General features: G+C 38.4%; 1 protein-coding gene across 4 annotated transcripts in view; it reads left to right on the forward strand.

The window, feature by feature from the left end:
- Positions 1-22,545, forward strand: part of grik2 (glutamate receptor, ionotropic, kainate 2) — a 147,328-nt gene that overhangs the window by 47,894 nt on the left and 76,889 nt on the right. For all 4 annotated transcript variants that reach the window (XM_088307889.1, XM_088307892.1, XM_088307891.1 and 1 more), the window contains 5 exons: positions 4,411-4,578; positions 5,891-6,148; positions 13,203-13,384; positions 17,142-17,195; positions 18,280-18,453. In XM_088307889.1, coding sequence (XP_088164015.1) covers positions 4,411-4,578; positions 5,891-6,148; positions 13,203-13,384; positions 17,142-17,195; positions 18,280-18,453 — 836 coding nt within the window. The remainder of the gene's footprint in view (positions 1-4,410; positions 4,579-5,890; positions 6,149-13,202; positions 13,385-17,141; positions 17,196-18,279; positions 18,454-22,545) is intronic.

Genomic DNA, 22,545 nt, shown 5'->3' on the forward strand with positions numbered 1-22,545 from the left:
TGGCTGCCAGGAGTAGTCACTGGAGGGCTGTAGCTGTGGGGGTCCATGTGTTAAACACACTTTTCCATTCCGTGTGCCTTATACTGAAGCCATTATTTTTCAGTTTTCTATTGACTGTGTAAAACTACAGTGAATGTCACTGGAATACACTTATGCATTTTAACTATCTCCGTGTGGAATATGTAGTTTTGGGACCAGGCTTTATTGAACAGAAGATGAATAGAGACTATTTTTTGTAAGGCACCATGCAACAACAACAACGGCATTGTTGTTTCAAAAACAAGCCGTTTTGCATCTCTGGCACAGTTTCAGGCTTTCACATGCAGCATGCCCATGTTCTCCAAGTGTGTGATTGAATCAATGTATGCCTGTTTGTTTTCATTCACGTAATTATAAAATGACTTCAAGATGCTTATCCTGTTTTGGATAAATGCAGTAAACTTTTAAATTCAAGCATTCTCTAGAACAGGCGTGGGCAAACTAAGGCGCCGGGGCCACATGCGGCCTTGTTAAGCGTTTTAATCCGGCCTGCCGAACTTGAAAATAATTTAATGAATAAACCTTGTTAATGTTTTATTTTTTAAATATTGTGGTTTTTCAAAGACATATATATTGTTGTAATGCTTTGGTTCACTTTCATTTAAAATTAAATGTATTTATTGTCTCCGATGTGGTGAGGTTACCAAAACATTCCATCCATCTGCTCCTGGTCCGGCCCCTCTGTCAAATTTTAGAACCCATTGTGGCCCGCCAATCAAAAAGTCTGCCCACCCCTACTCTAGAATTATGGATTATAATAGCATGGCTAAATGAAGATGCACAGTTATGCATAGTATCATTTTCCAGCGGAAACCAAGTGTAGTAGAGAATAATTAACACTTTTTACAGTGAACTCAAGTGCTCCATTATGAATCTCTTGATAATCCCATGTAATTAATAAATTGCTCTGGTAGGTTTTATCATCCATAATAAGTACTAATTAAATAATTTAGTAGGTCCGCCTCCATCTAGTATTTGTTACATTGTATAATAATGCCATACATCTTACCTCCATACATAGTATAGTATTTACTATTTATTAATTTTGGTCTTTTGCGGGTTGAATGAAATTATTATTTTCCAAGTAATTCATTTTTAATTAATCGATTGTCATGAACAGTGGATTGTTACTGAAAGAACAAGATGACTGAGTAAAATGAGTTTGCTTTGCTCTCCTTAGGGTGAGAAGCACAGTTATCTGTGAGGGGCTCAGTGTAGAGCCGGTGCTCCTCCGTTTTTTGAGGTGCCAGATGAGGTCGCTCGGATGTCTGGTTAGACCAGTTGTCTCAAACTCGGATCCTCGGGGGCCACTTTCCTGCATGTTTTCCATATCTCCCTGCTGTAACATACATGATTCAAATGATTCAATCTCCCTCCTGCAGAGCTTGCGGATGAGCTGATCATTTTACAATCGTGGCAATACAATTTACTGTTGTATAAAAGAGAAAAAGTCTTTAAATTCATATTTAATGCAATTGAGTCAGCATGTTAGTGTGGCCCTCAAACCGTTTCATTTTTTTTCACATGGCAGCTTCGAGAAAATTAATTGCCCACGTCTGACTTGTAATATGAGACTGTGTGAGACTGCCTGTTGATTTAGCGCAGTTCTCTAAGGCAGTGTTTCTCAACCTTTATAGAACAAAGACACATTTCACACCTGAGAAAAAAATCATTGCACATCATTTAGCAAACAAAAAGTGCATTTATAGGTTGATTATGTACCTGCTGTCAATTAGTGGAAGAACACATACATGGTTGGCATACATAAATTAACAAAAATATTAGAAAATAAGACATTTTTTATAAAAATACTTGACATTGGTTAATTTTTCGCGGCACATCGGGTGAGCTCTCATGGCACACCGTTTCATGGCACATGTGTTGAGAATCTGACTGAAGTGACTGAAGGTTCGGCTATTCGAATCTTCGCTGTTTTGTTTGGCTTTTGTTGCTGGACTTGCTGTTGACAGATCTAAATCAAGGCCTTCTGTCTCATGCCTGGCATGGGATTGATTTGAGATCCTCTTTGACTGGACTAGGACCAAAAAAATTGCCTCTCTAGTTTTTAGGGTGGTAGTTTAAATAATTAGTTAAATACGTTGTTATGCAAGATGGGCACTCAAGCCGAGTTAAATCAACCACAGTATGCCTGCATTTGCTGGCTTTTCTGCATCGTTCAAATGTTTGGTTTTCTTCCACTAACATTTCCAGTTACATCGCTTCAAACGTCATTTGGCGTTTTACTGTTTACCACATGTTTGATGGTGAAAATCAACACTGAAGTGCAAAACCTAAGCAGCGGTCTCCACCAGTTCACCTGTTGTCAAAAGAACACACAATCTGTTAATCGCTACAGGCAACTTGCCCTTAAGCCTTCTACATAATACAATGCCATTAGCACCCAACTCAATCAATATCCAGAGTCAGTACACATAGTAGCAGGGGATTTCAATCATGTGGATTTAAAAGGGTTTTCCCCCAGATTTCAATACCCTATAAACTGTGCTAGATAAAGACTACTCAAACATTATACAGGCATATTGGGCTGTTCTCAACAAATGCCCACAAATTAAAAAATAAATAAATAAATAAAAAACCGTCAAAATAGGGGCCCACCCTTCAACCTCAACACTGACTCCCCACAAAGAAGTGCGGTGATATACACAGTCCCGGATTCTCCACCCTCACACACATGACTACACTCTTATCCACCCAAGCATCTCCATTGTGAGTTCTGGTTGACTGGCTAGAGTTTCGGTAACCACCTGGAAGAGTTGAATGAAGTGGTTGAAAACATGGAAGTCTAGGCTCCTTGGGCAGCTGCCCCATGACCCAACTCAGGAGAAGGAGGGTGTTATTTGTAGTGTTGCTGTACAGTTAGACACGCATTTGAAATGTAAATGAGCATCATTATGACAGCGGAATAAGTCAATTAGAATAAAAGATTTGCAAGGTTTGAAATGTGGCATCTTCTTATTTCAATATGAAGTATGAAGGTGGTGGTGGTGTTGATGTTGATTCTATGTGAACTACTGTCCATTGATTATATTACAGGTTAGACCAGTGCAGGCCCAGATTGCGATCCTCACCCATTGTGAATATCTTTGCAGCGATCAATGGCATTTACGAGGAAACTCAATGCTAATGTGAACGCTAGTGCAGTTACCAACTTTCTGTGACTTCAGCAATCAACAAACAATTACCTTGTTAAAAATTGAAGAGCGCTTTAACTGGCATAAGTAGCAGCCCACCTCACAGACGTTGGTGCCCAGCCATCAAAGGCAATGCATATGCATTGAAATAACTTGTTTTTGACGTTTTAGTGATTTTCACAAACATGGAAGGCGGCAACACTTTGCCCGTATGAGATTTAATGTTGCTGTAGGCCCAGTGATGTCATGCCTACCTAATTTTCACATCCATGGTTCTCAGAATGCATTGTGTGGTGCAACACATTTAAATAAGCCTGTATGTTAACTAGTGACATCTAGGCCAATTTCTTATACAATTAGCATTGCTCAACTGAGCATTGTCTGTAAATATCAAGTTAAGCATCTTAAATATAAGATTTACGCGTTGATTACTCTGAAATTTACCACACAATTCAAATCATTTGGTAAAAGAGCAGTAAAGTAGGTTCAGTCTTTTTTATTACTTTCTCACTACGGCCATTTGGCAAATTTGGGTCGATTGTTTATTCATTCGGGCCGGTCTTATTTTTATACGTTAACAAATGTTTTACAGGGCAATTACACCTGCTTTCGGGCAGGATTTGGCCTGCCGGCCATATGTTTGATACCATTGGGTTAGACTGGTTATTTTCATATCATTATTACGGTTACAGTCTTAGAGAATATAAACTAAAGATTTATCTATAAATAGTTATGACCACTTTGATTGTAGCTTCACATAAATGTTATTTAGTCCATATTTTGCTTTGATGCATTAAGTATAATCCACATTAATATCTGTCTTTTTCACAATCACATGTACCAGCAAAATGATTTTGAAAGTGTTTTTGTATTATGTCATTGTTGTTACTGTTACCATATTCTTGGTAGGTCTATTTTGGAAAATATTCATTCATAGCCAAAACTGGGTTATAAAATGCATTACCATACATTAAGGGCAACAAACCAGTACAGCAAATGCGTCAAACATCATTCCACTTCCGAGAGGATTTTAAGCCCCGCTTTATAGTCTGAAACATACGTTACTATATTATAGAACAGTTGTTCCACTTAATCAGTAACATTTTCAAGTTGCCAACATTATGTAACCTTTGTGTCACTCTCCAATCACTCCATACCACCTGAAGGCTCCATGCTGTCAATGTTGTCTGATGAAAAAAAAATGTCATGTCTTTGACAGGAGGGATTTTTGAGTCCGTTGAAAGCGGCCCATCAGGTGCTGAAGAACTCGCCTTCAAATTTGCTTTAAACACAATCAACAGAAACCGAACTCTACTGCCAAACACCACTCTTACCTATGACATCCAAAGGATAAACATCTATGACAGCTTTGAGGCCTCCAGGAAAGGTATTGTATGATTTTTATTATCGAGCCTGTACATATGGATGTACAAAGTATGTGTGTGTGCGGCTATGCATGTATATAAGTGTGCTGATGACGATTTCATATGTCTAGTCAAAGTCTTATGTCTTGTCTTTTGAATTTAAAATGCACCAGGAGAACATGGCTAAGTGCTTCAAATATAAACAGGTATAATTGATTGTTTCCAGGTAATGACTCGGCGGTAGTAATTCAAAAACGTGTTTGTCCCACAGCGCTGCCCAATAAAATCAGTTTTGCATGTGCGCCAAGTGGGCAATTTAAGTCTCTTAGCAATTACAGGTCATTATATTTTGTCTGAGTGACTGAGTTGACTTCGTCATATAAAATACTGTTATTATCAGATGGCGAGGTTTAGGGGGAAACATTTTGCTTGAGTTCTCCTCAGTTAATCGCAGGTACAAAGGACCTCAATGACACAGTTTTCCAGAAGTCATCCACTACAGATCAAGTTTGAGTTTGCTTGCATGTGAACGGAGACCACCTCTCCAAGTGGTCTTGGTCTGCTTATTTGGAGCACACTGAGGATTTGATAATGGCGTTCAAACAAATGAACCACACTAGCAGAGCAATCCCATTCGGGTTTGTTTTCGCCAGACCAAGCATGACCAATCAAGTGTGACTGGAAATGGTCGAGCAGCTCAGTTGAGTCAACACCGAGTTCTACAGGTACCTTAAAAGTGGGCTTTAAATGATCAGGGTTTTTTGGGGTCGATCAGAGATCAAAAGGTTTGAAAAAGAAAAAAAGAGATACACAACCACTGATTTGAGCAGAAGATGGGACAATACATCTATTCAAACACCTTGCATGTTTACTCTACAGTACAATCAACCCCTGCTCTAGTGAAAATACACTGGAAAATAACAATAATAAAATTAATAATAATTTAAGCCCTCCAACATCTCCTTCGCTAATATTAATGGAAAAAAAAATCTATGAACATCGGCATTCTAAAACTACTATCTTGGTTCTACAGCTGTTAACAAGTCCATACACTTACTTAACAGCTCAGCCAAGTAGCCTACGTCCGCTCCTTTTTTCCTTGAATTGGAAGATGACTGTGTCGTCCACAGACCACAATGATTATTTTATCCGACATTCTCCGCAAAATATCAACCAATTTCAATTGATTCAATCAGATTGCCGTAGATCTTACTCAAAGGAAATAATCTCATAATACAGTCTGCTGTTTGTCTTTATGCACTGTACTATTACAATGTGCATCCTCATTTTGAGTACGTCAGTATTCTTACTATTGCATTTCTCCCTTTGCTCCAGCCTGTGACCAGCTTTCCCTCGGAGTGGCAGCTATATTTGGTCCTTCTCACAGTTCCTCGGCCAATGCTGTCCAGTCTATCTGTAATGCACTGGGGGTGCCGCACATCCAGACCAAGTGGAAGCACCAAGTTTCAGACAACAAAGACATCTTCTATGTCAGCCTATATCCAGACTTCTCATCGTTGAGCAGAGCAATCCTGGACTTGGTCCACTTCTTCAAGTGGAAGACAGTCACAGTTGTTTATGATGACAGCACTGGTGAGTTATCCTTTCTTAATACCACAAATTTGGCCTCATCAGATATTCATCTTCAGTCTTAATCAATTGCGATGCAGCTTACATATTTTTGAAGAATCTCTGATTATGTTTTAACTGCTTGATTGCGTTTTTGTTGTAAAATATCAGTACCACGCCTGTACGCTGTACAGCAGGAGGACCGTATGGTCTAAAGCAGTGGTTGTGACGTTGTCACCCTGGCCCCCGCATTTTCCTATTCCCGCCAACTGGCGACCCACTTTTCTACAAAACGCAGGCTGGACTGGTCATCTGTCTTACAAGGCAGCTGCTCAGTGGGCTGACGTCTATTGTGGCCGATATGATGCTATTTAATGATTATTTTCCACTGTTTTACCTCAAGAAACCTGCCAACTATTTAGATGGCAAAGTCCATTAATACATTTACAAAATAAACAGCAAGCTATCAATCAAAATTGGCCTTAGAGCTACTTGGAAGCCAAAGGTGGTCACAATTCAGCACAGTCGCATTCATGGTCTCATGAAATAAGATTTACACATCCAGAAACTAGCTCAACATAATCATAAGAGAACCAGCAAACAGGAAAACACAGCATTGAAAACTGTAAAGAATTCAGAGAATTTTGTGTCATTGTGCTTTTTAGATATGATTTGAATGAATCATCAATGATCGCAATATGCAAAACCGGCGGGGCAGGGTCAGAAGTAAGCCAATAAGGCTACATACAGTAACATATGTCTGGGTCAGAGTTGGATGCCAGCCTGAGATACAAGCTGCCAGATTTCCTTGAACCCGATCCAACACACTGAGTATTTCTTGGCTCAGAGTCTTAAAATGCTTTTTAATGCGGACTTGTTCTGATTAAAAGAACAAGTTCGAGTTGGCTGAAAATTAGGTTGTTGCTGTTTTTATTTATGTCTTAAGGCAATGCCATCCTGCACATAAACAGCAAATAATTCTGTTCTGTTTAGTCATACATGAGGTTTGTTGTACATTTGCGCAGAACTGGGCAAACAATTTCCATTGTCTGAGAATTAATGCTATAATTGTTGTACATAACATTTAATGAAATGATGATTTTTTTTTTCTCAACATTTTTGGAAAGAACTGAATATATATTGGAGATTAGAGAGTCTTAATTAATTTGATAAGTGATATACAGTGATACATTCACTTTTTTTTGTTCCAAGATGCCGTGGGTCAGCCCATTTTTCCCTTTTGTTGCGAGCGTGGATCTCACGAGTCCAGGGAAGTGAAAACAATGGAGCATTCAATTGAAACTTTTAGCTCAGAGGTGTCCAAACATTTACTCTGTGAGGGCTGCATACAGAATAATTTAAGGATGCAAGAGTCAAGTTGAAATTCTTAAACATTACTTAATTAAACATGCTAAACTCAATCAAGATATTATATATTAGACGTGGTCACTCCTGTATTCCACTACAATGTGTCCCATTGGAACCATTTAAAAAAAAAAATCATTACAAATAAAATATTTTATTTCTTCTCTGTAAAATACAAATAACGTATTGTATCCTGTCAGATATAGATTCAATAATGTAATGCTTAATGGGCAAATTCAGTGCAGCAGTCACACTCTATAACCACACCCCGGGCTGTTCGGAACACGACCATCTTTTCAGAAATGGAATTAAAAAGTAGTAGAACCATCTCTGTATGAGCAGTTTTTCCACCGAGCAGGGAGCAAACAAGCAAATCAATACCCACAATGGGACTTGTCTAATAGTTCAACGTTGTAATGGCAAAACGGAGATGGCAGCAGCATGTGTTATAGCGCTCCTATCCAGGCATGACATGCTTACAACTTCCGAGAAAACTGCTGCTATTGCAGCTGTGACAAGAGATTTTTGAAGAGGCCATATGGGAGAAGAGACTATGATACCACAACTCTGGCTAAGAAATAGGATTTGTTGCAAGCATATACTATCTCCATAACACGGACACCGTGTTGATTCCTTGTTTTATTTTCAAAGGAAACAGATATTGACACATAACGTTGCCAGCTTCTACGTGATTTATGCCACTTTCCACCAAAATAGGAAAAAAAAACAACAAATATACATATATATATATATATATATATATATATATATATATATATATATACATATATATATATTTATATAAAATGTGCTTTCACAAAATCAGGCGTTTGTCGCGAGATTTGTTTAGAGATCTCGAATAAAGTAGATATTGTCAATTTTGTACATTTTTTTTCCTAAAATAACATTCTTAAGGTCTTTATCGTAATTTCCTGCAACCCAACGGTTAAAATTCTAGTCGGAATTTATGAAAATAAGTGATTAGTAGGCAAAGTGCATCATAACAAAGCAAACAGTATGCTAACGCGTCTCGGTAACCAGCTGCCTGAAAATAACCAACAGGTCCTAACGTCTAACGTCACTTCAAAGATAATTTCTACAAATGGGCATAGCAACCAAGATAAGTAGAAATACACCATAATGTGAGGCTAGCCTGAAATCAAACAGAAGATGGGTGATTGGTGTCAGGTTGTCTAGGAGGTTGAGGAAGGAAAAATGCAGAGAAGCGAGGCAGGGGTAAGTTTTTAATCATTAATCAAATGATGTTTTTTTTTTAACTTCTCTACTTGTACTGTTGGTTTAAATTTAGGGGTTTAAGAAAAGGCAAGTCAGTGTAAAGCTGTGAGTGAGTTGTGCGTTACACAACTACAAAGTCAGTACAAAGCAGTGTTTGTACTTTTAGTTTAGCAACCTCTTGTGAGTGGTTCTGCGATAGAGTTTGAGTACCCACGAAAAGACAAAGCTTGCTGATACTGGAAAGCAAATTGTACTGCAGAATAGCTTGACATTCTTGAGTTTTCTTTTTTTTAGTACCCAGCACAAATTCAAGACACCTTGTGCTGGTTGCAGTCAAGCAGTCCCAGAATATAAATGAGCTTCCCCCTCACAGCATATACGCGTTTGCTCCATTTTTGTGTCTGTAAACATGACTGTCCAAAAAGCTCTGGTTTTGTCTCATTTGCTCAAAGAACAGTGTCACTTTGTGTGTCAAATTGTGGCGGATGAGGACTCAAATGCAGGGAAGCAGGGAGATGAGAATGAAGTAACTTAAATGGGTATTTAATTTTAATTAAAAATGGCAAACAAGGCACAGGGATAAACTAAAGTACCAAAGTACAAAACAGCATGGATAAAGTAACAAAACAAACGCTGGCAAAATAACTTAAACCTAACTACTACAATGACGATGACAGAGACTGAAACATGCTGAGAAACCGACAACAGGCAGTGACAATGGCGACAGGGAACTGAATCCAAACAAATTGAGGAGACAATGAGGAACACCTGGACAAGACACAAAGGCTTGGAGGGAGCTGATTGGTTGATTCTAGGGAGTGGGACGGCAAGCACAAGTGGACACAATTTTCTCACTGAGACAGACATAGAAACTCAAGGAAAACCTGAAACTAAATACTAAACCCAAAGCAACCAAATAGAGCACAAAATTGTTAAACACTGCTAACCATACATAGGAATGGCTTAATGCAAACCATCAGACTATTCTGAAGCGGTTTGATTTATTTTTAAACAACTTTTTAAGGACCTTAGACATGCAGTGTATGTCCAAAATACCTGTCAGAAGGTGCACACGACTAAAGTGAGGGATACAGAAGTAGTTCAATTGCAGTGAATGCAGAATTTTTTGCTTTTTGAAAAAATGATGTTCTACCACAAAATTGAAGCAATGCTTGATTTCTATAATTTTTTTTTATTGATGCTCATGTCAATTTTAAGTTGATTCAGTGATCCTCAGGGAGGTTTGTTTCAAGAACGACAGTGTGCCTATAATTATGCCTTATGCCTTTAATTAAACTTTGACTGATATTAATACTTTTGCAATTCACTGTAGTGTATTTGGGCCTATTAAAAATGTTTCTGGTAGGGCACAACTGACAGATTTTTTGGGGGAAGTTGATTTTTGGAAGAATAATATACGCATTACTGATTAATCGGCCAATTAATAAAAAATATATATAATGCATAAAATTGGTTGATTTAATCGTGTAGCTGATTACGTGGTCAGGCCCTGACGTCCGGATTGGTGGATACAATCAGTGCTTATGACCCCTTGATACAGATTTCAAACAAGCAGAGATAATTGCAAATATACTGAATAGAGAATTTGACAAAAGTTAGAGAACCATTTGAAGTTTGTCCACAACAGCATTCCTAGTTCAATTTTATGTTTCATTACCACTAAACAGTCTGTTTGGTAAAAGCCTCACTGACAACCCACAATATCAACCCGACTTCAACTGTGATGTGTTCTTTGGATGAACTTTAATAATACCTTCGTCAAGTGCAAAGACAGAAGTTGTTTTTAGCTGCATTTATTGTATGTAACTTCGTAAAACATGGCCCATGTAGGTCCCAACCTATTACGTAACGTGCATTAGGTCTTACATTTGAGTGTGAGTCAACTCTATTTGCCGCTTAACTTCTATCAAGTTGGGATACATTGAATAACTGCACATCATCCATTTGGAAAAAAACAAATAATAATAATAATAATAATACACATATTAAATACCACCAAAATATTACAATCATTTTCCATAAAACTGTACACGTTTTGTGGTCGAAATATTTTCTGTGATCTACCGTTAGTACTTGGACTTGGCAGAGGTCTGCGCTCTACAATCTGCTCTTGTTTTATTGCATGGATTTATATCGCACCTTTGTCAATAACACTAACCCTGTTAAATTGCAACTTCTTTTAATGTTTGTTTCCGTGTCGCACTGTGTGACTTGCTGCTGGTGCTTGATCTTGAATTTGCTCACAGGTTTAACGACGGTGAGAAACTAGGGCTCACTGTGATATTTATTGCTACCTCATTCATAGAAGTGGACATAGGTTAACTTTCAGTACAATTTTATGTAGTTGTATAAACCATTCTTGGATGTTATTATTTTGTGAAAATAACCGATTCAACATTATAAAAATACTTTTTGTGTATGTTGGTGAAAGTTAGGTTTCTGCAAGAGGTGAATTTGATCAATTGCAATCAAGCCACCTCACACTATTAAAGCTATTTATTTTGTTATGTACAGAATTCTAGCTTTTTTTTTTTTTTTTACTCTAACGCAAAAAGCGAGCTGCTGAAGCAAGGTCAGATGGCACATGGCAGAAATTCGCATCAAAAGGGACAAGAAACAAAGAACAGACAAGAAAAGTCAGCTTGTATTTACCCAAATGTGCATCGGTATCGGATGCACATCATACGGTATCTAACTAGATAGATTGCATTATTTCTGACAAAACCCAATGCTTTTGGGCAAGCAAAATTTAAACTTGAAACAGATTAAAGGGCATAACTGAAGGTCATTTGCTGGATAATTTCCTTATCACATCCATTTACTATAATTTCCGAACCACAAAACACACCTGAATAAAAGCCAAAATAGCTAAATTTCGGCTTAGAAAGTGATTTGTGCATTCATTAGTCACTTTGGAAAATGGGGTATTATCCATATTATAATCGCCGATAGATGCTTTCTTTCCCCACACAATGCCAAACGCAGCTAAGGTTACACAGTATACTCCAACCTTTCTCAGACACTTGTTTTCAAGTGAGGCAAATTCACAGATGTGCTTGGACTCTGAGGTAGCACTGTAGAGATGGTTATTTTTATTAGACTTCATCAATTTGCTCAACTTAAAATGCTTATTTTTGCTTGAAATTGCTTCTTCACACAGTCTTCTTCTCTCGCTTGCTGTCTTCAAGTCTGGCTCTGTCTCTTGCTCGTTCGGTCGGTCGCGCTCTCTCAGTTGAACTCTCAGTTAAAGGCCGACTTAATGCAATTGCATTGCAAGATTTCATTCTACTTCAAGTGCAAATATTTTAATTCCATCCCTACAATACTTGACCCGATTACAGGGACGGACAAAAACCGACTTGCGTCCTTAATTAGTCCGTCCTTTTTAAAAAAAATTCTCGTCCTCTGTCCACCGTCTGGGACGGAATACCCATCTTTGAATCAGACTTAAGACTTTGTACTTGTAAGTCGCAAACCCTTTGCTTGACCTCAGAACTCCATAAAGACTGTGATCCACTGACCTTACCAAACTTTTGTATCTTTGTGATGCTTTTCTGTGTTCGCTTTGGCCTCTTTCACAGATGAGCTTGATTGCAAGTAGCGGATGGAGGTAGCATGGCAGGTTGGGTACACCCAGGCTCAAAACGGGTCCCAAGACACTGACACAAGAGTGATATCGTTAACTGATTCTCCTTGATTGGAGAGCATTCAACTGAAAATTTCATTAATAATTATTAATAGTTAATTATGACCAGGTTATTCTGTTGTCGTGCACAAAAACAGCCTATAATGACCATCCTGCTGCGCCTCATCGTCTCATTGCCTTGCACTCAGTAACTATCTGAGACAAAACTGAATCACAAAACTGGCGAATATGACCACGTTGACAACAATAAAACATACCCTGCTGGTAATTTTGTTGATCTTAAAAAAGCCTTCAATACAATTAACCAACAAATCCTACACAACAAACTGGAAGAATCTGAAATCCGGAGGGCAGCAGTTGGTTTTAACTTCTCCCCACTTTCAACATTGACCCTGGAAACCTTTAGGACTGTGACTCATTCTTTTTTTTTTTTAACATCATGCGCCAGCTTTCATAGCCAGTGTAACATTTTTGTGGCTGTTGATACGGTAAAAAGAAGCAGTGTTTTTGTACATCAAGGCTTGTAGGACAATTCCTCCACAAGAATATTTATCATATCTGCTTTTTGCTGAGGAGAATCTCTGGCGACCCTATAATATGCACTTAGGTATGAAATATTCATGCTGGGTGAAATACAGACCTTAAATTAAGGTATGTGTTTTAGACACTGTCACTACTCGTCAACACAGACTCTTCTTTTGTAAACCCAAATAATTTTTTTACCACCTTACTTTATTACAAGCCATTTACCGCGTACATTGTTTGCCATGAGACTACTTAAAATGATATTTTTTTCTGCTGTTTTGCAAGGTCTAATTCGATTGCAAGAACTTATAAAGGCCCCATCGCGGTACAACATTCGATTAAAGATCCGGCAGCTTCCTGCAGAGACCAAAGATGCCAAACCGCTGTTAAAGGAGATGAAGAGAGGGAAGGAGTTTCACATCATCTTTGACTGTGGACATGAAATGGCTGCTGGGATCCTAAAGCAGGTGTGCATCTGTGTGTGCGTGTGTGTGTGTGTGTGTTTTGATCAAACTGGAAAACAAATTTAGAACATTGAACAGGATGTACAGTGGTTATTGTCTACGAAATTCAGATATTTCATGAAGTCACTTGTTTCTGGACTTAAAGGCACGACACAAACAGAACAACTCAAGTGTGGCTAAGAAAGGTTTTGGGTCCGATAACAGGCATAAACATTTATTTGGAAGATAACCTTCATTTGAGGCAAATAACCAGTCAGCAATAAAGAAGAGTAATGCAGTTGTCCTTCCAGATCCCCTTACAGCGACATACAGAATTGTGATTCCAGTGGCGGGTCAGCAAAAGCAATCTCCTGCTCAGCAAACAAAGAAGCTAGAAAAACAAATTGTCTTAGTTGCAAGTTTCAACAAGTGTGCATTTTTTTGTTTGAGTCTAACTTTGACGCAATTCAAAATCATCCAAATTACGCGGTTCCTATCGCTTCATTTAGTCACTCGATCAACAATTCCAATCAGTCTTTGCAGCTGCTGTCCCAAGCGAGACATAATAATTGCCTATACATTGTATATAATTAAAACTTGCAAATATTTGGGAGGAGAAAAGTCTCCCAAACTGGGAAATGCCAAGCCTCAACTAAAAAATCAAGACCTCTGTCATCTTTCCGGTGGCGGGACACAAATTACCCAAAAGGGCTGACTCTTAATAGGAGTCTTATTTTGTTCGAGAGTTGGGACTTATATTAATTACCACATTTAATCACACATTTCTATTTTTGCATTCCAGGTGACACTGAACTTTTAGTACCCTAAAGCAATTATTCCCACGCAGGCTGATGTGGCACCCTACGTGTGCCATGAGCGATCATCAGGGGTGCAGCATATTATTCAATTTCACTTAATTTAACATGCATTATTTATTAATTCTAGTCATTAATGATGCATTTCTTCCAACGCACCTTTTAGGACTCACAAGGTCACCTTCAAAAGGTCAAAAGAGATGAGTGAGATAGAGAGAAATCATGCTGCAGCGCCACCGCTATCATGCGGTTGGCATTTGATCTAGCTGATCAAGTTTATTGTATGATGCCGTTTATGTCTTAATGCAGTAGATTCAGTGCGGGTTTATCGATTGCGTCACCTCTAAACTTCATCACTTTATAGCAAGAAATGCATTGTGATGAGGTTCTCGTTTAAAAGCGTTCATGTTTTTCCTGCTTACTGGACTGATGAAATATTAAGAAGGACTGACAAATAATTCACTCCCATCACACTGTCCGTCCCTCTCTTAGAGGTTTTAATCAGTGCCAAAGTGTTCCATTGCTGGAGAAGGTCAAGGATTCTTTCCATTAACAATGCCTCGAGAGGGAGGGGCTGAACTAGAGTTGAAAGCACATCGGGAGAAAATAGTATACGGTGGACAGGAGCTTAGTTGAGGTGTGGTGAGGGTTAGATGTTCAAAAAACATTTCACTTCCTTTATGGTACGGCGTGGCCTCTTACCCGCCCCCACACACACTTGTGATATAATCGCTAACCTTCATTAGAGGGGATATAAAAAAGTCTACACACCCTTGTTCGAATGTGTGTCATTACCCACACCGCTTATCCTGTACAGGGTCATGGGAGGGTGCTGGAGCCTATCCCAGCTGACTCTGGGCGAAAGGCGCACTACAACCTGAACTGGTCGCCAGCCAGTCACAGGGCAGACATAGACACCATCACTGAGTGGGAACTGAACCCACGCTGCCCGCACACAACTCGGGCGAGTGTACCACTACACCATCAGTGACACTACCCTTGTTCGAATGTCACATTTTAATTAAAAAATAATAATTTCAACACTTTTCCCCACCATCAATATGACCATCAACTGTACAAATTAATTAAAAAATAAGAAATATTTTTGAATGGAGGAGCAAAATTAAACACATTTAGTTGCACACCCTCTCAGTGACTGTGCTCAGTATTAACCAATCACATCGAGTTCCTGTTAAACGGGAGTCAGTACACACCTGGTATAATTAAACGTGGCTCCGAATGGTGTCACAAAAGATATTTTTAAAACCCTAACTATAAACTACAAGTTTAGCCTATCAATGTGGGCCTGGCGATCAACTCGCATCTGCAAAGACATCTTGCGGCGTATTATGTTGCACATTTTACAACACTTCTAAACTTGTTTTTGAAAAGTGTTATGAAAATAGATGTAGATGGACCTTTGATTGAGTTAGGTTCAGGATTAATGCCTTAATGCCATCGACTGCAGGGGACATTGCAGTTATTGTGCTTTCTACTCGTGTTTGAAATCAGGTTTCTTGTTGAAAATATGTTGACAGCAAATGGGTGACAACAGAAATAATTGATTCTCAATGCTGGAAGTTCCCTCAAGGTTTCACACCAGATACGAGTATCCATTAGCCCTTTCTCACTGTTTAATCATGCTCCATACAATACTAATCTTTGATACCTATTGATTTTTTGAGTCTTAGCATCTTAGCGCCACACTGTTGGAATGGATTGGCATTAAGCCAGCATACTCACTCTCTCTCACACACTCACACACACACTTTGATACCCTGAATGGTAATACAATTATAAAGAACCAGTGATTCTACTTTGAAATCTCATCTGTAAGGTGCTTTTAATGATAGATTGTCTTTGTACATTTACAAGGCTGAGGATGCGAAGACAGAAAGTGATTGGTCCTCTTCTTCGATAGTCTCATTGTTTCGATCACGAGTTCAACTGACAAGGTGATAGATTGAGAGTTTACTCTCAGATCCAGACACCTCGAGCAATTTGAAGACTAGGCTAGGAAAAACTCCGTCTCAGGAAGAACTGACACTCAAGACATATACCTGCTCCGCAAGAACAGAGAAACATTTTCTATTTACTTCTTCAGGAAGAAAGACCAAGACATAAGTTGTTTTTGTTTTTCGCTGGCCAAGCATTTAATAATTCACAAGAACTACATATGATGATAATCGGCTTGGACAATGGATGGATCAATATTTACAAGAAATCATCATTTAGCCGGCCAACTGCAAAGCATTGTTCGTCTTTTGTACTATTATTATTATTATTATTATTATTATTATCCACGTGTGAAGCTTCTGAGGCAAGAAATTGCTTTTGTGGATAACATGTTAAAAAAAAGTAAATCTATGCTTAATAATGCAAAGTATTTTCCACAATAAAATGTGTTGTTATAAAAAAAAATAAAAAAAATACTCACTGTGTTATGTTTGCTTTTTTTCCTGCATCTATTTATGCCCTGATGATACAGGGAGATAACAGCTTCATGCTAATGGCTGTGATACAAATCCAATACCTGTGCCTCCCAATTCAACACATTTCTGAATCATCTGGCAATGCAACAAACCACCACTTTATCAGTTAAAGTACTACATATGTGAATTCTTGATGAGAAATTTGGATTTCAAACCCTCCACTACACAAGAGACCAGACTGGCCACCTTTAGGCCCAACAAATTTAGCTCACTCTCCACTCAACCTATTTGGCTACTGAATGAATTGATCTTTTTTTTTTTGGGGCTGTCCACAGTATGTAATGTATACTCTTGTACATTTCTATCTTTGCTCGGGCTTCCAGCAGTGAAGCCGACCGAATATCTGCTTTGCCATGATAAATGACAGACAGCACGTCCATAAAATCTTCAAAGAAATGCTTATATGTGTGACATTTTGATCTTAAATATCATACCTTTTAAAAATGTCACTCCATCCTTCTTTCTATTTCTTAGGCCCTTGCTATGGGAATGATGACAGAATACTATCACTATATATTTACCACACTGGTAAGTAAAACATTTTATAACTACAGTACACGGAGACATGATATATATACCAAAAAACTGAACATTATGCCATGATTCTCCCTTGATCTATGCATCTATAATTATTTGATGTAATTCAAATTTCTTCCATCCCATTATCCACTGTGATCTTAATCAGTGAAAATAGATGTTAGATGTCTCCTTCCTCATTATCCAACTCATACTAAAGCCTAATAGCGGTCCTCATCCTGGTCCTTTTTCTTTGGCTGTTCCACATAGCTGACTGCGATCATTTATTTCATTCAAAGTTCATCTTTGTCATTGTCATTGATGAATAAGATGGGTGTTTTATCAACGCCATTTGTTTATGACTTAACTATACCTCATTACAGTAGTCTATGTGGATAGCGATTTACATGCTGTATATAATGATTTGATTTACGCTGATGTTGACTCACACTTTCAGTAATACTCACTGTTCATGGTAGGTGTAGGTCCTGGGGGTAAATAATCCAGCCCCATTAAATAAAATAACTTTATGGATCCATCATCCATCAATGACCGACTATGCCAAACTCGCTGAAACCACGTAATTGTCCTCTGGCGATGTTATTGGGAAATAAATAATAACCGAAGCACCGTCGATATATTTTGGAATTAAACCACAAACTGCATGGTTGTCAGGGTAAACATGGACCGCTGAGTATATTTCTCCGTCATTGGCGAATACAAAGAAATGAAACGTTTAAGAAGAAAGGCCAGACTATGGAGAAAGTGCCCCACACCTGACAATAAAGTGTCATGTTTCAATCTTGTTCATAGATTTCAAGATTGCGATCATAAAGTTTAGCAAATTTCTCTAGAATGCATCCAGAGGTATTTGAGAAGACGCTCGCAATGCTTTATAGCCGCTGTGCATAAAGGTTCATTGTGTGTCAGTCTTCAAAATGTCATAATTGCAAGTACAACAAGCCTGAATATAATCAAGTGAGAAGCAATAAGTACACTAACTTTTTATCCACTTCATCAATAACTAAATCACTATTTTTTTTTTATGAATAATTTAGTATGTTCTAAATGGTATCTAATGACTTTGTCCTCTCAGGATCTATTTGCCCTTGATCTTGAGCCATACCGGTACAGTGGCGTAAACATGACTGGCTTTCGGATTCTCAACACTGAGAACAGCCAGGTGGCTTCCATCATAGAGAAGTGGTCCATGGAACGGCTGCAGGCGCCCCCAAAACCTGACTCTGGTCTACTGGATGGCTTCATGACAGTAAGCTTTATTAATATTATTTCTTAACGAGACAATGCTTTTTCTGTTGGAATTGCACGTGACGCTGAACTGAAATGCTGTGATTGGCTGGAGACCAGTTCCGAATTTCAAACGCAAACATGAACTACTAATCCATGTGCGTGCTTCTCTGACCAAATTATTGAAGTAAGACTATGGCTGCACCTGGGATGACCATTTCAAAATAAGTATCGCTCTTTGAAAATATAACTGCGAAGGTGACATCTAGTTTATCACCTCCCCCATCAAACGTCATCTTTCCATACATCCAGGGACTTTGGATGAACGCCGGCGTTCATCTTGCGAGTGCCAGATGTGAAAAGAGAAACATGTTGTTACTGTGATGTGAAACATGTCCGATCAGAGCATGCAGCTTGTAATCAACTAAACTGTGCCTCGTGCTTTTTTCATACCACACTCTTACCCGGGAACACAGCCAAAAAACATCAATTTTCGATAGACAGCGAATGGAATAGAACAAGAAATGTTAGTAACTGAATAGATAACATTAAGAATGACTCTGGGTGGATAAAGGAGAGATGGAAGTTAAAAGGTCTTTTTTTTTTCCTTTTCATTCCCAGATGGACTCTCATAGACTTGACTTGATGTAGTGGGAGCTTGGTCATATTCCAGTTGTGAAACTGTTGTTTTTATTTTTGTTTTTTTTTTAAAAAAAGCATGTTTTTTTTAGAGTCATCTTCTGAGATTGATTACTCAATTTAAATTCCTTTTGTTGCATTCGTGGCTCAATCAATAATGTTTGTCACTCGAGACCTAAACTGCTCTCTGTGTTCTAACTGTATTTTAACAAAAACATTTTTCCACAAACTCTTGCTTATTTGAAAAATCCATAAACACCCCTGTAATGTGGAGATCTTTTCAATTATGTTAGTTAACGAGAACATCGAATGAAGGGCTATTTATTTATTTCACTTATCATTGACAGGAGATTAATGTGTCGAGCGACTGTGTTGTGACCCTGCCCATCAGTGAATTAGTGGCGTCGGGGTTAGGAAGTGGGGATTGATTCATTAAACAAATGGCAATCAGTCAGAAACTAATGCTTCTTGACAGTTTGCAAGGTTGTGTACAGGTCTGATTAACGGCTGCATTTGTCTGCTGCATTTACGTTTTTTTGGTGCTTAAGTAGCGAGCTGTTAATGTAACATAACAGTGAACAGCACTTCAGTTCATTGGACTCCCCTTGGTATCACTGACTTGTAATAAATAGTTAAAAAGGTAGAAAATGAAACTCACAATGTACGCACAATGTGAGATGCTATTGTTTTTAAATATTTAAAACGTATATGTGTGTCCATAGAAGTCAATTTAATATGTGACACTATAAATGTGGGTCCTCCATCTATTGTACCTTCACAGCAAATCTGGACACCTCTGCATGGCAATGTTGGTTCACAAGCATGTTCCTCAGGACACACACGTTTTGGGGATTTATTTGCAGTGAAAAATAGTTTTTGACAGAAGTTCAAAGAAATATGTTGGCATCATTCATGTTCATTCATCATTCCTTCTGTCATGTGGCCCTCTCTTGCATGCTCATATTTTGGATGGAACATAATATCAACTTCTTCCCATGTCCAAGCTTTTGGACTGACCTTTTAGACATCAAGGTCATCTTGTTCTTTTTTTGCCGCTTGACAACACACTTTGTATTCAGAGCAACAGCTCTTCTGTCCTTTCTATGCACACATTACCATAAAAATGCTATACCTGTGGGTACAGTTAAATGGGACACAGAAGGAAAGCTATTTCCTTTTTGACAGATATCATTTAAAGTCTGATCCAAACAGAGTTATGAGAAAATTCAGACATTTTCCAGGATTCATATTTTCACAGAATCACTCAGAACCGACATAGTGCCAGGAAAGGATGAAATGAATCATATTAGAAAATGTGTTTTCCAACAGCAAAAACCCCTGCTGAAGGCTTGCAGCCAAAATATGTGTTCACGTTGCAGTTCTTGTATGTCGGCCAATAACTCTGCTTGTATTCCCTTAAATACTGTATGTGATTGATGCGCATTCTTGATGCTCATGCAACAAACAGATGAACATTATTCTTGTCTATTTTTTAGTTAAGGTATATTATAATATCATTTTCACTACAGATAATTATCACTGCAAAATTGCATTTTTCATTTGAATATGTATTACAAAATCGTTTGAATTTGACAAACGTGTTTGCTCACTCGTGTGACATTTTCTAATTGTGCTGAACATTTGTCATTGAGATGCATTCATTCCACATTTTTACATTTTACTATAAAGAAAAGGTTACTGGACAGATAATTTGTGTTTGAGCGAAGTGGGGTTATTAAGCAGCTTGCAGCAATACCATAGGGCTGTCGTCTGATGGATTGATTTTCTTCTCTATCCTGCCTGTTCCTCTTTCAAACTGTCAGTCATTCCATTCCTCTGGAGACCATCATGAATGGCAGAACCGACTAGGAAACATGTTTTGCACTGGTTTAAGAGGGTGAATAAGTCAGCAGGCTTCACGTTGATTAGCGATGGAAGTGTTGTTTGGCGCTGACCCGTGGCATTGTTCAGGTGTGAGGCAACAAAGCAAAGCTGTCAAAGTATACACATCAAAGCCTGTTTATGCATAGCGGTTCTAAACTCTACTTATGGTGCAAATGAAAAGAATGCTGTTTAATAATGTCCTTTGTTGTCTCCCAGAGACGTCTTTTCTCAGCTAGCTTTATTCCATCTGTTTCTCTGTGTGCGTCAAGTTGTGTCTCATAGAGTTGGATCGGCTTCTGCAATTGTCCACATGCTAGAGAATTTGGAATGGCAACTTGGCTGTGACATGTTGGTGGGCAGCTGGCACTACATGTGCAGAAGCTAGAAATGACATCCAACAGTGACTAGTAATCTCTTGAGCAAGCCACTTGAAATTTTGGTTGATCTCATAATTTCGGTCTTTATTGCTGCAATTGGAAAATTGAGATGTGTTTTGAATATCTTGCCTCGTCTACAAATAAAGAAATCAAATCATTGGAATAACTGACACTTTGAAGTAACACAATTGTAAGACAACTTCACCCACACAATGCAAATATGAACCAAAACATTTTGTTTTGTGTAGTGAAAGAAGCCATTAGATTGGAAGTGGATGCTTTAGTATCTGCTTCTTGGTCATGTCATTGTGTAATTGGCATGCCATTGCTTGGTAAAATGGAATGATCTTTCCTTGAATTTTGCAAAATTAAAAAAAAAAATCTTTATTCAGTAATAATAATTTAAGCAGATAAAAGCAGCTGCTCACACATCACATTTAATATTGATCATTGATGATGATGGAAGAATCATAATAATAAAGAAAAAAAAATAATTTTTTTTTTGGGCTTCACAACAGCATTATTGTGACCGGTTGCCAATTTCCCCGAGATCAACTAGTTGATCTGGTTGAGTCTAGGCTCTGGTTCATTTACCTGGGATTGACTCAAACTTGCCACTGATCTGTACCTGCGAGTATATATTACATTAACTCTCTTTGGCACTCACCAGGATATAATTATGGGTTGATTGCACCCTTCCTGCTACTTCTTGCACGACTGTGCACTTTATACCTACGTTGCAATGATATATTATCATTATGTGCTATTTTGAAACAGGCCTTTAATGTTTCTTACCTCAAACACAAACCCATTAGTGCGGCCGCATTGTCAATTTTGCTCCACCAAAGATAGATACCGTATTTTTCCGACTAAAAGTTGCATCAACTTTTTTCATAGTTTGGCTGGTCCTGTGACTTATACTCAGGTGTGACTCGTATATATTCAAATTAGAGCTTGAACCCGCACCAAAAATCCATGCTCCCTCAATTCTTTTCCTCGAGGGTCAGTGTCCTGACAGTTTCCCATATGTCTCCCAGCTGCAACACACCTGATTCAAACGATCAGATAATCAGCTAAGTCTGCTGAAGCTGCATAATAATGCTGATCATTTGAATCAGGTGTGTTGCTGCTGGGAGAGATGGACAACTGGCAGGTCACTGGCGAGCGAGGAGCAGGATTGAGGACCCCTTATCGTAATAAATCAATAGATGTTG

The sequence above is a fragment of the Idiotropiscis lumnitzeri genome, chromosome 10, assembly GCF_059441095.1.
Source record: "Idiotropiscis lumnitzeri isolate Australia: NSW breed Sydney's pygmy pipehorse chromosome 10, RoL_Ilum_1.0, whole genome shotgun sequence".
In the NCBI taxonomy this organism is placed as follows: domain Eukaryota; kingdom Metazoa; phylum Chordata; class Actinopteri; order Syngnathiformes; family Syngnathidae; genus Idiotropiscis; species Idiotropiscis lumnitzeri.